We start from the raw sequence: 16,285 nt of genomic DNA, 5'->3' as shown, positions 1-16,285 counted from the left end.
CAAAGCCCTCCACCTCTTCATTGATAACAGGAAGAGTTGACTGATACAAATTCAAATGTGACCTGAAAACTAAACTGGATTTAAACATTAGACTGGAGACAAAACAAGACATTGACGAAGCTATTAAAAACTCTCATCATCGATAAGAACAAATCTGAAAAAAAACTACTGACAAATCATTATGGAGGACAACTAAAACACTGTTGAATTTCAAACATCTTAACCACCCACTTCTCACTGAATCCCAAACATGGGCCAGAACTGACGGAGAAAATCACAAACTTTCGGACAACACCTCTCTAAAACCTTTATTCCACATCCTGATATCCTTAACCCAATTCACTTTAAATGTATTGAAGCAGAACTAAATATTCCGCTCCAAATGACTCTCCCATCTAAAGCATTTTATCGTTCTGAAATATCTAGTATCATTCAAAGATTACCTATCCGCAAAGCTCCTGGATACTCCTGATAAAAAATCCTTGAAAACTCAGTTTGAAACGGCTATATCCCATCTTGGATTCCAATCATATAATCCCTGATCACCAGATTGGATTCCGAACATCCCCATCTACAATCTACCAATGTCATCGTATGGTAGACGTAGTCTCTTCTTTGGAGCGTGGAATGTACTGCGCTGGAGTCTTTTTCGATGTAGAACAGGCTTTTGATCGAGTCTGGCACCCGGGACTGCTTTACTAACTCCATAAATTCCTACCTCCTACATAATTTCTCATCGATAGATTATTCCGAGTAAACCACAATGTTTCCTATTCATCCCTCTCTATTCTCAGTCCGCTGGTGTTCCTCAAGGTAGTATCCTCGGTCCCATCCTCTACATCGTCTATACAGCTGATATTCCAACCAATCTTAACACTATCCTCACCACGTATGCCGATGACACATGTGTGCTCGCAGTTAATAATAATCCATTAATTGTATCCCAAACTCTCCAATCCCATATCAGAGCCATCGAAGAATGGTGTCGTAATTGGAGAATTAAGATTAATTCCAACCAATTCCATCAAATCACCTTTACCCTTCGTCGTAAACCTACCGACTAGCCTACAGTTTCATTTAATTATGTTACGCTTACCCATGTCGAACAGATCCGCTACCTGGGATTACATTTGGACAAACGATTAACCTGTAATCCCCACACAAGACTGAAAAGAAAGGAAACTGCCCTTCGATTTCGACTATTACAGCACTTACTAGACGAACGGTCTAAACTTTCAACACATTACAAAAGACTGATCTACATGACTATAATAAGGCCATTCTCCACTAAACCTTCGAATTTCTCTCTTATTCAATCCTTGCAATCCAAAATCCTTCATTAAATCCTCAATGCTCCTTACTTTGTCACAAATAAAATCATACCTAAAGACCTTAATGTTCCCTATGTAACCGATCTTGCCCGAACCAGATATCACTCCTTCCCTAACCACTCAAACCCCCTAGTTTCTAACCTTGCATCCTCTTCCATTTCTGACAATCTTCCGAGGCGCCTGAAAAGAAGACCTGGCCACGAGACCTGCTAATGTAAAATGTCATTAGAGTGCTTCCAATGGGTACTTGCTCTACACGCCTGTGATACTTCATTTTAACTAAGATCAAATTTACTGAATGTATTATATAATATACAGTTGTAAATTTCAATAAAAATATTTTTTTTTAAAAAATCCTCAGTGCATTCCCTCAATACCCGCTCACGGCCTTCAGACTTATATGTAACTGCCCATCGAACCGCAGCCTTTGGTAGATCTTTCCTCATCCTTATGGAATTCTACTCCCTCCTTCATTCGTAGTTCTAATACTCTTCCAACCTTCGAATCCTGTTTCTTCAACCACCTTCTGTCCACCCAATCCCGGAAGGATAACAATTGAAAGTTTCAAAGTTTATATATTTTCTGTACTTAATGTTTCAGATTTTTGTTTATTCTTGCAAATATGTATATTAGAAGAAATTGTACTTTTCCATTTATTATTTTTAGTTTAATTATATTTGATTTTTATCATTTTTGTTTTCTATTATTTATTATCTGAAGTGTTTGTCATCTTTTGTTTTATGATTTCTCATATGGTTTTACTTTATTTGTTCTATTCTTATTTTATTTATTCTGTTAATTATTGTTGTTCATTTTAATCTTTTCAAATTCATTATTTTATTATATTTTATAACGATTTATAATTTCAATCTCTTTTTGTATTTCTTTCTAAGGCTCTAAAGCCTAATTCTGACGCCTGTATATTATTCTAAAGGAATCCTTCCCGGAATAAAGAATATTATTATTATTAGTATTATACAAAGACGACAGACAATATTATGTTCCCTAATCACTATCAACCTGAAGGGACCCTCATATCGCTGCTGTTCCTTTCCCCTAATCTCCTGTGGACTATGGTTCCGGGTTTGATGTTGCCCAATAGGTTATGCAATTTCCTCAGGACTAAACTGTTGCCAATAACTTTTCCATTCACCGTGTCTCTATAATCTCTCCGACGTCCGCAGAATCCAAAAAAAATTTTTAGGGCGCAAATCTCTTGACCACCTGAATGTAGTGATTGTCCGCTGTTATGGCTCGTTATATTGCGTCGTCCAGTTCTAATCCCGTTTCCTATTAGTACACACGCAGATGGTCGCTGAGAGTGCTATACAGACTCTCGATCACTTCTCTTCTCTTAGGATGACCCGGAGTGTTGCCACATTACTTCTAATGCCTTCATTTCATCCCTGATATGCGAATTATTAAATTTTCTACCCCGTCCGAAAATATTCTGTCAGGGTCCCCGTTAAATTAAAACCAAGTGCGAAGAGCACGCAACAGCGCCTCCGCCGACTTGTCTTTCACCAAGTACCCCATTGCTATTTTGCTGAGTAGATCCACGTTGAATCCTTTCCAAGTGAATGTGTCTACTTGTAAGTAACTAAGTGATGTGCTCGTCGTTGGTGTTTCCTCCGTGGCTTGGAGAGGACACATGTCACATTTCGTGCGGAGACACACTTCAGAGCTCCTTATAGTCTCTTAGATGGTGCGTTTCATTCCATACTAAAAGTATGGACGCCTTAATCTGTGCAGGGTTTCGTTTAATCCGCTTTGGTTTGTCTTTCCTTAGTGGTATGCCAGTGTCACCTCTTTCTGTCGTTCCGTACCTTGAACCGTTTCCACCATCATTATACAGCGAATGAACGACCGATCAACCCCGATCTGTTCTGATCTCCACAATCGTTGGATCTTATCCCAAATCGCTGCATTGCCTACATATAAATATAGAGATTCGGTGGGTCTTTCCGGGCATAGACACTTCTGTCAAGGCACTATAAATTTCGGCTTCCCTGCTTCCCGGCTGCGACCAAATAAATGTTGCTTCCTTCTTATTTACTATTTTCTATCTTCATTATGTTTGTGGTCATCGTCTTCTTAATTATCTGTCGTTTGTCGTTCACCATTTCTTCAATCACTTTTATCTCCACTAGACTTACCTCTGTTGAACCTTTGTCATCTGATGTTTCGTCCTCGTTTTCGTCTCTAGGTTGTGTCTGACTGCTCCTCTTTCTCTGGAGTGCACTCTCGCGTAAGTTTTCTCACACCACTAGACGGCCCCGCGTGGCCATTCTCTTCTTCTTCTTTCTCTTCCTCCTTAGTTCCTTTCAGCGTGGAGGTGCCTCCATTCAAGCAAACTAAACCTCTCGACCCCGAGCCAGCACCCTCGTGGCATGCCAGTTTTTCCATCTTTTCTCTCCTCTGGAGACTCGTCCTTCCATTATATTCTGGGTGTCTTCTTCCTCTTTGGCGTTTTCCTGTTGGCCTGACTTCAAAATATTTTCTTGGATTCCTGTCATCAGTCATCCGACAGAGATGTTCAGACCACCTGAGTTGTCTCTTTTCAATGGTATCTTTATGGAGACAGTTCCAACATCCTGTCTTGTCCTCTCATTTCGTATGCGATCCCTCCTAGTTCGGCCTGCCACTCTCCGTAGGTATCTCATTTCCACTGAAGTAACTCTGCTTAGGTGCTTATCAAGTGGTACCCAGCTTTCACTTCCATAAAGGAGGGTAGGTAGGTATACGGCCTCGAAGATATGTACGTTAACATTCTTCTCTACCTCCCTCTTCCCTATAACTGTTTTGCAGAGGTAGTAGTATATTGCATTTGCCTTCTTTATCCTGTTGGATATCTCTTGGTCTACCTTTTCATTCCTGCTGGTCACTGTTCCTAGGTAAGTGTACTCGTCCACCATTTCTAGTGCTTCACCTTTGCAAAATATTTCAATGTTTTCCTGTTCCCGGCCTATATCCATTATTTTGCTTTTCCTGACATTGATGGTCATTCCCGTTCTTTCCAGCTCAGCTTCCCATTCAATTACAGCTTGTTGTAGGTTCTCTTTATTATCTGCTATAAGGACAATGCCTTCCGCAAATACTATTACCTGAGCCAGTATTGTCCTCATGTTCCATTTGCCAATAGTAGTGCGGGCTGTCCTCCGTTTGCACATTTTCAGAATTTCATCTATGTAAATGATGAACAGGAGGGAGCTCAAACTATCTCCTTGCTTTACTCCTTTCTCAATTGCAAAGGTATCGGACTCTTCCATTAATCCTTGCTATTCCCTCGGATTCGTGGTAGGTCGACTTTATAGCTTCTATCAATCCATGCGGGATTTTTTTTTTTAGAAAGATCATTCCACAGTTCTTTTCTAGGGACCAGTTGTGATCCTGGGTCTGGCGTTGAGGCCTGAAAGCAGCCTGTTTCTCTTCTAATTCTTTCTCCATTAGCTCTCTCAGCTTCTTTTCTAATATTGAGGTATAGAGCTTGTACAAAACCTGGGATAGGCAGATAGTCTATAGTTCTCACGTTCGTTAGCATTGCCTTTTTTGTGAATCGGGACAATTATGTTGTATTCCCATTCCTTAGGAATAGCCTTTTCAGTAAATAACTTCTGAAAAAGGCACTGCAATGCTTTCAATAATTCTGTTCCACCACATTTAATGAATTCAGGAACGATGTCATTTCTTCCTCCTGCTTTTCCTAGTCTTAGTCTCTACTGCTGCTTCCACCTCTTCCTCCTATATCACCTCATCATATTCTCTCCGTATGCTTTCTCTAATCATTCGCTCCTCGACATCTCCAGAAAAAAACTCCCTGTAGTATTGTCTCCATCCTTCTAAAATACCCTGGTCCCCAATAATGAATCTATAATTTTTTTAGTTTTTCAACCCACTGAAGGGGTCTGTGGTCAGTGTGGAACTGAAATCTGCCAAAAAGGTAAGGTCTAAAGTGGTCCACTGCTTACACAATCTCTACTGTACCAAAGTACTGTAACTGGTCTCTGTCTCGGTGAGGCATCTACTAGCGTAGGCTATGGGACGTACTCCTTTCTCGTATTCCTGGGATAGTACCGAACCCAGTGCTTACTCACTGGCATCCGTTGGAAGTGCAAACGGTCTCTGAAAGTCAGGAAATGCAAGAATTGGCTCCCTCTGCAGCTGCTCTATACATTTCCGAATCCTATGTACCATGTCTGTCGTCACAACCAGTTTGGACACTTTTTTCAGTAAATTGTTCAAGGGTACAAGGTATTCATCCATTTCGGGCACAAACTGTCAGTAATAATTTAATGCTCCCAACAACCTCCTGATCCCTTTCACATCCTTCAGAACGGCCATCTTCTGTAGGGCTTCCATTTTCTGGGCATCTGGTCAAACTCCCTCCTTGGAGATTGTGTGTCCAAGGAAAGTTATTTGTGTTTGACCGAGTATAGTAATTAATAAAAGAACTATAATAATTACATCCAAAACTAACTTAGCAATTAACAGAAAAATAATTTTATTTCTGCATAAATATGATTAATTGTATAATTTTAACCTTAAGAATCTTTACAGAATCTTGATAAAAATCTACCCTCAGGATTGAATATAGAAGTGAAAGAAAAGGAAACTGAGCAGCCTACTGGAATAAAGTGTAATGGAGTGAATGGAAAAAAAACAGAAAATATATCAGTTTATACTCTTCCTCAAGAAAGAACTCAAATAGTTACTATTGGTATAAACATAATTATTTGTTCCTATTTAATAGAATCAAAATTAAATATTGTTGAATTAATTATAAAACAATTATAATTAATTGTTATTGAGTTAATTACTCTATATTTAATTACTTGTTAATTATTTATTGGTTTCTTATCATGGGTAAAAAGGTATATTTAAATGGTAGGATATCCTCACAAAGTTTAAAAGTTCAGTAATGGCATACTTATTTTCAATCAAAATTTGAAATACTTTTATTACTCAAACAAAAATTTTGGTACAAGCACCTGATTTGTAACTTGATGTTATCTCATTGTTCTCTTTTGATTAATACCCAGTACTCATTTTAGGGTTGAGGGAAGACATAAAATATTTGTTCAATTATAGTTCCCGCTATTACATTGCCTACCAATTTTCTCACCTGATGTAATTTCATATATCAAATTAAAATTTGATTGGGCTCATTCAGTATAAATAATTAACAAACAAATAAAACCAATTAAAAAGTTATAAAGAAATGGGTGGCTCTCGATTGTTGACTGTCACTTGTGTATTAACTCTAGTTTTGGAAGATAACCATATCTTCCTGGAACATAACAATTCTCCATAAAGAAAGTGACTGAAGATTTGGATAGATCAAAAAATTAGTGATGGAGCAATCACTTCATCTATTTGGATACCCATTGGTAAAAAAAAACAGTATTTCCTTACTTCAAATACCATCATACCCAAGACCATTTACCACCTCATGAGTTTTAGTGGTAGTTTTTTTAATAGTAAAGTATTAAAATTTTAATTCCATGTTTTTGTTTATATTTTTTTCGTCCAAGACTCCTATTGGAGTCCCCTACTGAAAAGGTGTTGTGTTTAAATCATTTAATTTATTAAATATATTTTATTTATAATTTATTTAATTACATGTATAACAAAACTTAATTTGCTTAGAAAGTGTATTAAATTTATTTTTTAAATTAAAAATTGAACCTTTTTATTTTCATTAAAATAAAATAACATGTTTGTAATTTAATTATATGTTGATCCCTTAAAACTATTTTTTAAAATATTTTAAGATTATATTCGCCAGTTGTCCAAACTAATTAAACCTTAAAAGTTAACTTATTAATTAATTTTAACTTGTTACAATAATTTTAATCCTTCGTTTTAGACGACTTACAGGATAGAAACTGTGACGGATGTGTTGACTGCTGCATTAACTATCATGGATGGCTGAGAATCCAAAATTCTCTGTACAGAATTGTCAGAGATCCATTATTTGAACTTTTAATTACACTTTGTATTTTACTAAATACTCTTTTCTTAGCAATGGAACACCATGGAATGAGCCAAAATGTTAAAAGTGCATTGGACATCGGAAACAAAGTAATATATTTTTTTTTTTTTTATATATATATTTTAGATTTTTTTTTAAAATCTATATTTATTATGGATAATTTCTCAATTATTAATTAAAGGAACATTTTAGTAATTATAATTTTAAGGAAATTTTTAAAACAAATGTTTTATTCATTTTAAATTTCAGTAGTTAACATAATACTTGTTCTTAGAAATTTATGTGATATCTTCTCTTATTTGACATCTCATAACTAAGACATCATTTTAAGGAAGCTATGTTATTGGGATTCACTTAGTGAAATCTGTGACCTCTCATTTGTTTATTTTCCTTAATGATCACTGATACTGTTTTTGATTTAAAATTTATATTTTTCATTTTAGTAAATATTTAAATTAAGTTTAATATAGACTTGAATAGTCAGAGTGGGTGGCCCAGTGGTAAGGCACTATGCTGCCAACTCTAGGGATCTGGGTTTGAATCTGGCATATAATTTTTTGGGTTTGGGAACGAAGGTGATAACACCCAGCTTCATGAAGTGGGTAACCTTAGTTGGGTAAAAATCTGGCAGTTGAAGGTAATTCTGAATAAATCACCTCTTTGCATTACCATTGGTCTAGTAACAGTACTTCCTTATAAAATATTGCATCCCTGAGCCTTCATGGGCTCTGCGATACAGATTTATTTTTTTAATGGACTAGGATAATGTTTATAAAATATGGGATAGGCCTTAATTAAAATATTTTATAGACAAGTTTGACAAACTTTTTTGATTAAATTGAGCTATTATTTTTTTTTACATTTATGTTATTAATTAATAGGTAGATTTTATTATTAATTGTTTTAAATTTTATAACAATCTTTGAATTCTAAATATTATTTTGATTTGTTCTTGTAATGTACTTTAAAATGGCTGCTTAATAAGCCAAAATGAAGCAGAAGAATTTTTAGAAATATTAAGTTAGTGTTGTGGCATCAAATTGAATTTATTTTTGTTAATTAAATTTGACTGTCTCTTACAGAAACAAATTTTAGAACATGCTTATAGTTAATCTTATTATTACTAATTTTCAGGTTTTCACATCGATTTTCACATTGGAATGTACTATGAAACTCTTGGCTTTGAGTAAAGAATTTTTCAATTGTGGTTGGAATATTTTTGATTTAATTATTGTATCCGTGAGCTTACTTGATTTATCATTTGAACTTGTGGATGGACTGTCAGTACTCCGATGTCTTAGACTGGTATAAATATTTTTAAAACCCTCCTATCTTCCTATTCATCAATAGTTCTTTACTACAGAAAAAAAAAAATGTGTGTGGCATGTTGTCCCCTCCTCCATATGGTATTGAAGTTAAAATTATATATATATACTAATAGTATGCAATGTATATTTTTTCTTTTCATTTTTTTTTTTTTTATATATCTTTGGGCTAGAAAAATTAACATGGTACTGTAAGGGTTCTTTCAAACTAAGCCCATCAGCTCATGGAGTCATGTTTAATCCCTCCAGCTGCCTCTGAATCTACTGGACAGATTAGACGTTGCTGGGAAGGCTGGTGGGGCTTGGTCTGAGAGAACCTTCAAAGAAACTCAAACAGTCACTGTAGTTATATTATTAATTTCAAAAGAATCCCTTTTTTATTCCACACATTACTAGACATTTTTCTATGGTAAATTCCATATGCAGATGGTTTAAATGATGTATAAGGCTAAATTACACCTTATTATGTTGATAATCAATATGATGGTCATAGGGGAGGGAAGGGGATCATAATTATTTAGATGATAACATTTTATTTTAAACATTTTGACTCATATTACAATTGTTCATTAAGGCTACAAACATAAATATGACCAGTATATATTAATTGATACATAATTTCAATGACTATGATACAAAACAGTTCAGTTGAGTAACAATTATAGTACCACAATACGGGAATACATATGACGAATACCATGATATTCCTATGATTATTTTTATTATTTTGTAACTATCATGTATGATTTTAATGATCAATGTACTTTTTATACACAACATTGTATTTATTTTCAGCTGCGAGTATTGAAATTGGCACAATCATGGACAACAATGAAAGTTCTTCTTAGTATAATAATTTCGACTTTGGGGGCCCTTGGAAACTTAACGTTTGTATTAGTCATAATAATTTATATATTTGCAGTAATTGGTATGCAGCTGTTTTCAAGGGATTACACTCCAGAACGTTTTGATCCAGATCCAGTACCAAGGTAATGTGGTCATTTATAGAAAACATTATAATCATACTTCTTATACTTAGAGGAAAAACTTAAACTTAAAAAACTTAAACTTAAACTAATAAAATCTAAAAAATAAGCAATTTTTTTCTCTCCATCATTATAATCACATTTCAAAATACCGTTTTCAACAACTCTGTATTCAGTATTTTTATTTAAATAAAACAATTTAATTATTCCAAACCTTATAAAATATAACTTTACTTTTTTGAAACTTCGTATTAGTATCATAAAAATTCATTTGTATAAATTAGATCTAGAAAACATTGTTCAGGTATTATAAAAAAATTTACTTAAGATCAAATAAGTAGTTAATAATGATTAGTTAGGTTTACTATTACATTTAAAACAAGCTGAGTTATAGACCCAGAGAAAATTAACATAAGATATATCTCAACAAAAAATTAATTGTTTGTCGGTTTGATTATTGATTTGAAATAAAGTAATCTTCTTTTTTTTTTTACAAAAAAGACTTATATTAATAATTTATATATTTATTTTAGATGGAATTTTAGTGACTTTTTTCATTCATTCATGATGATATTCAGAATTCTATGTGGTGAATGGATTGAACCTTTGTGGGATTGTATGAGGGCTGAAAAGCATGAAGTAAGACTTTAATTTAAATTTTCTCTGTATTAAGGTTACAGTGTAGTATTTATAAATATAAATATATAATAATCTACAATTTACTATCAGCTGCCTTAATAGTTCCTAAAGATAGGAGGTTTACCTCTGCAGCCTATAAGTATTATCCCGTGTTTTATTAATCACAACATCCCATTCTAGAAACACACTCGAAAACAATAAAGCAAGCTTAGGGAATCAATCAAGAATTAACTGTTTACTTTCTGCCTAACAGTTGAAATAAAAATTGAGACTAAAACATTAATATGTGGTTAATCATTTACAAAAAAGTTATGAATGATTCATTCAACTGTTCTAAGCTATGGAATTTTTGCACTATTTAACTATTTCAACTTCCAATATGTTTCATAAATAATGCTGTAAGCAAGGCAAAATTAGAATAAAAGTTTTGATAATTCATTCAAATAGGGATTGGCACTTACAATTACGCACCTACTGCCAAGCTTCATTTATGTTTAACATAGCACTACACACTTTTAAAACTAGAGCTGCAATAGAGTACCATGACATGATTTGTTAAGGAAAAGATGATTTGGTGTGAGGAAAAACATAAGACTTTAGATTAAGGAAGAGATAACTTATAAAAACCATAGAATAAGGAAGAAAAGACTAGTTTATTTGCAACAAAATTACATTTTTATTATTACTAATAGAGAGCATTTTTTCCCCTTTATTCTTTATTCACTGAACCATGAACCATGTTCAATTCAGCCTCACCCCATGCTGTCCACCCTGACAAAGAGGGGTTTCCCAGGAAAATATTTGAAAGTTAGGTTCTAAGAAAAGTATTTTGAAGCACTTTTAGCATCAACCTTTATTTACCTACTAATACCTTTGGACTAACATTCAAATATGAGGAAAGAAAAACAATTAAATACTTCTAATAATATATCCTCACAAAATATGTTTCACCACCCAGTCCATCCTCTAGCCTTTCACAGTCCATTGGTAGTCTACAATCCATCACTGGTTCCCACTGTTTTATATCCGTGTAGTGTGTTTTTTTGTTTTGTTTTTCTCTTCGATGATTTTTTGATATCATGAATTAATTCCCTCTTTTCATTAATTAAAATTATTATTTATGATCCTATCCTTATGATTGTTATAAATACTTTAATTCCACTTACTATTTTAAGTAACTTTTTTTTATTTTATACCAGATAAGCCTGGTGGGCCTTACATGGTTGATAAAACTGTTACATTATATATATATATATATATATGGGTTTGAGTGGACCGTATAATTGAAAAATGAAACATGATTAAATGTAATAAAATTCTGTTGTTTTATGTTACAAGAGGTGTAGGGGGTGACCGAAAGAAAACATTATGATTAGATTGTTAGTAGAATTTTGTATGACTGGGCTATAGAAATTGTAGATCTAACATTGAGATGGTTGATGATGATGTGGATGTTAACTATTGCTAGATGGACTTACTCCATGGTTCTTTCTTCCCTCCACATTCTTAGACCTCTCTCCCCTCTGCTGCCAGGAACCACTCAAGTAAATCTACTCACTCATGTAGATATTAATGATGAGTTAACAAAAGAAAAAGATGGACGCTTCTCTGGCTGAGACAATGTGGCTATCTCTACTCATCTGGGTTACTTCTCTTGCCACCGAGGGTGCTGGAGGAGGTGAGTTTTGACTGTTGGCCACATGGGCGCTAGTATGTCCTGTAGGCTATTATATGCTATGATGTATTATGGTGGCCCCTTCAATTCAACCTTTTGGTTGCCGTAGGTTACCCGGAACATATATATATATATATATATATTTTAACTGTTGATTATGGGGGGGTCTGGTATAAAGACACCCCTAACTATATGAAATGTTATAATTAAAAGAAAAAAAAAAAAAGATAAAATAAATAGATTTTAAGTAACTTAATACCAAGACCAAAAATAATTTGAAACATACCATGAATAATACAGATGGACCTAACAAAGTTCATCTAAATTCCTAAATCTCTCAATAAAATCAAGAAATAATAATAATAGTTATGACATAAAAATGCTATAGAAATGAAAGAAATGATTAAAAATTGTAAAATTAGAGATGAAATGAAAAAAAAAAAAAAAAAAAATCAGCATAGACATACATTCTTTACAAATATATGGATAAACAAATGCTTGAAAATAATACAAGAAAATGGGAAAATAAAAAAATTAAACAATTAAAGATATAAAAAATTGTTAAAGGGTACCAGAGTAAACTGAGTGAAATTTTAGAAATATTGTATAATTATAATACAAGCATAAAATTTACAATCGAAAAACAATTTCACCAGATAAAACTAATTAATAAAATATGGATTAAACAGATTAATAATGGAATACATAATAAAGATGGTAATAATAACGAAGATCTACATAAAAAAACAGGTTGGTCAGTCAACCAAACAAATGTCAGAGCTTAATAAGGCTATTGTTTTCTTATAAAAGAAAAAGGGATAAATCAAAAAGAGAATAAACAAAATGAAGAACATCATAATAAAATATTGTACAAAATGGCGTATATGTCTAAGCTAAAAAACTATATTAAAAAAATCTTTAAAACTTATGTAAATAATTAATAAATGATTCTGATTTTTTTTTATAAACCAAATAGCATCAAATAAATCTCCAGTACTTAATGTACATTTCCTACATGTCCTATTATAAATCAAATTACAGTAATGTTACAGTAAATTTAAGAAAAAATAGAAGTCAAGAATAATTATTAAAGAAAAATCTTCATAAGGAAAAACATATGCAAAAACTCAAAAATATTGTGCTAAAATCGATGTTTATATGGAACATCTAGACAGGATGTTGGTTTTGGACTTCACTTGTGGTTTAGGCGGGGTAGGGATGACGGCTCCTGGATATAGAAGGTTCTGAACATACTTTGTCTCTCTCAGTGACATCTAGAGAAAGAATACATCGAAGTCATCCAAAAGATTAAGTGATTCTTAGTTTGGATCACCGGTGGAAGAGATGTGTTGAAAAATGTTTGAGAACCAAATGCTTTGCTTAAAGACAGTGTTAGTTTGTGAATTGGAAGACAAAGAAAAAATCATTCATCAAATAAGAGTACAAATTGGTACAAAAAGTTTTATTAAAGTTAAGTGTTTTGATTGCCTGGAAAAACATGCCCTGAGATTAAGAGTCAACAATATTATCTATAATTAAAAATAAAAATTCTCATATTTAATCTTTTTATTTAACCTTGACATTTTCAAACTATACTTAAAGTACGAGAAAAAGTAAAAAACTATCAAGTTTCCTTTTATTGACTTTAAATATTACAATATGTTGATAACTAGTTATTCAGACAAAATTTTTGGTTTATGAAAAACTCTCTCCAACCATTGAACATACAGATGCCTGTCAACACTAAAATTAAAGCTAGTTTAATGTACTATAAAGTAGTTTATTGCATTTATCTTGGTAGGAGTAGTTGTTTTCATATTTACTAAAATAAATTCACAAAATGTTGATATTCATATGCAAACATCATAAACTACTTTATAGCTCAGTAAACTAGCTTTAATTTGAGTGCTAATAGAATATCTGTATGTTTGATTACTGAGAAACTGATTTCCTAGAATAAATTCACTAACTACTGGTTTTTCAGTAAATTTTTTATGAAATGTTGCTTTTTGAAAAAGTATATCTCAGGAACTATTGAATGTAAATGGCTCTTTTAGGGCTCATATTTTAGCCAATTTACTCTTCTTTAAATTGTTTTACTAGGTTTTTTAGTGTTGTAGATATTTTTAAAGATATGGAGCTACAAATGAAAAACTATTTCTTTTAAATGCAACAGCCACCATTTTTGATTTCCCCTAAACATGGTTAGTAGACTCATCAATTTTGAATAGTAACTAGTTTTCATAGTTTTTGAATGAACATAGTTTTCATTAAAGTAATAAAAAATTAGTTAAATAACACCTTTAAACCTTTTTATCCTCTTGGGCTCTTGGACAAGTCTTTATACTTCCTTACACTTAGATCATGAATGAATAGGACTGGGACAAAACTAAAAAGTTAGGAAAAATCTGTATAAAGGATAGAACAGGCCCAAAGGGACAGGAAGAAAATCATGTATAAAATAAAATGCAGGGATTACCAAAAAATATTTATTAGAGAACACCTGAGATGTTAACGCTCCTACAGATGCCCACTTTTTGTAGAACCTATATTTTCTGTTTGATTATTCAATGACAGTAATGCACCCTAGTCTCAGTAAAAACACCTAGGAATAAATTTTTAACAGTAGTTTGCCAATTGAAGACTCCTATTCCAGGTTATCTCTATTTTAAACATTTCAGCTGTTGAATCTTTTAAACAAAAATGTTGTATCAGTTTCTAGTGAAAACATTGATTGAACACCTTAAATATTTTAATTCTTTCCCTGTGTGTTTACTGAGGAACGTTCTAAATCACTTTTAATAATGCAGATCAACCATTATTTTAGCTAAGAAACAATAAATTGTTGACCTAAACCATACATGTACCACGTACATGGTTGGTGCTTCTGAGTAGACTTATTCTTGTCACTCCTTACCCTAACTCCTTATGTTTCAGTTTCCTTTGTTACTAGAATCTATTATATAAATAATCAGTCTATTATTTGTTTATAATTAATGAATATCTTATCTGTCTACAATCTGTAAAGGCCTTGCAACCATGAACGGTTCATTAACTAGATAATTTATTAGTTACTTTTTTAATTGTTTTTGTTCTTTGGAAAGTAAAATTTGATCCTCTCACTAAATCAGTGCTTGAATCTAAGCTAGAGAGTATTTGTACAGATATTGCAGAGAGTACAGATACTGAAAGAGATGATAAAAATGAGTTTGACTTTAACTATTTTTGAGAAACTGGGGAGCAAGATGAAAATCAAGCATTCTATGTTAACTCGAAAATGATGTGCTGAGGCTACATTAAATCTTATCATATTGAAGACCTAATAATTGTTAAATGAACAATAACAGTATTTAACAATAATTTTAGATTAGGGGAGTCATAGGTTTGAGCCCATTACAAAAATGCAGCTGTACTGACACATACAAAAAGGGGATAAAATTTTATATAGAATGCGTTAATCTAATAAATAAAACTGTATGGGAAGAGTAGATTATTTTGATCTAAATACTGTTTCAATGAGTTTCTCATTAAGGGCGAAAATGATAGTTCCCACTTGTTGCACTTAAAATTAATTTTACATGATGTCAAGATATAAGATGGGCTAAGAAAAAAACATTTTGAATCCTATTGCAGAATAACATGACTACATATGTTTAGACAATCTATAGTTCAAGAGCATTTTATCTAATAGTCCAAAAGTTATAATAATAATAATCTATATTTATATTGGGATTGATCCCTTTAGAATAATTTATAAGCATCAAAATTAGGCTTTAGAACCTTAGAGTAAATTACAAAATAGAGATGAAATTACAATATGTCATAAAATAAAATTATAAAAATGAATTTAAGAAGATACAAATAAATAACAATAATTAACAGAATATATAAAATAATGATAAAACAAATATAATATACCACTTGTCATATCATAAAACATAAGATGACTTCTGATAGTAAATAAAAAAAACATATAAAAAATCAAATACAATTAAACTAAAAAATAATAAATAAACAGAGATAATTTCTACTAGTGTACATATTTACAATTGTATACGAAAATCTCAAAAGAAAAACTCAACTCAATTGAAACTTTCAATTGTTATTCTTCCGGAATTGGGTGGATAGAAGGTAGTCGAAGATACGGGATTTGAAGATTGGAAGGGTATTAGAACTACGAATAAAGATTGCGATATTTTTTGATCTTAAAAAAGCATTTGATAATATAAAAGATGATATAATCCTTAGAAAATTATCAGCTGTCGGAATCAAAGGGCAAATGTACCAATACTTAAAACAATTTCTTTCACATCGCCACTTCAGAGTACAAATAGGAT

At 32.4% G+C, this 16,285-nt stretch overlaps 1 protein-coding gene across 1 annotated transcript in view; it reads left to right on the top strand.

The window, feature by feature from the left end:
- Positions 1 to 5,467: 5,467 nt before the first annotated feature.
- The window catches only part of LOC106691423 (sodium channel protein 60E), a gene marked incomplete at its 3' end in the record, with an annotated part of 29,479 nt that continues 18,661 nt past the window's right edge, over positions 5,468 to 16,285 (top strand). Inside the window, exons 1-6 of the mRNA XM_014437187.1 lie at positions 5,468 to 5,582; positions 5,878 to 6,048; positions 7,198 to 7,412; positions 8,458 to 8,628; positions 9,444 to 9,637; positions 10,168 to 10,273. Coding sequence (XP_014292673.1) covers positions 5,468 to 5,582; positions 5,878 to 6,048; positions 7,198 to 7,412; positions 8,458 to 8,628; positions 9,444 to 9,637; positions 10,168 to 10,273 — 972 coding nt within the window. The remainder of the gene's footprint in view (positions 5,583 to 5,877; positions 6,049 to 7,197; positions 7,413 to 8,457; positions 8,629 to 9,443; positions 9,638 to 10,167; positions 10,274 to 16,285) is intronic.

Source organism: Halyomorpha halys, unplaced genomic scaffold (genome assembly GCF_000696795.3).
Source record: "Halyomorpha halys isolate HHAL.00 unplaced genomic scaffold, Hhal_1.1 Scaffold2333.1, whole genome shotgun sequence".
Classification (NCBI taxonomy): Eukaryota; Metazoa; Arthropoda; class Insecta; order Hemiptera; family Pentatomidae; genus Halyomorpha; species Halyomorpha halys.
This window is presented reverse-complemented; position numbering and strand designations above follow the sequence as displayed.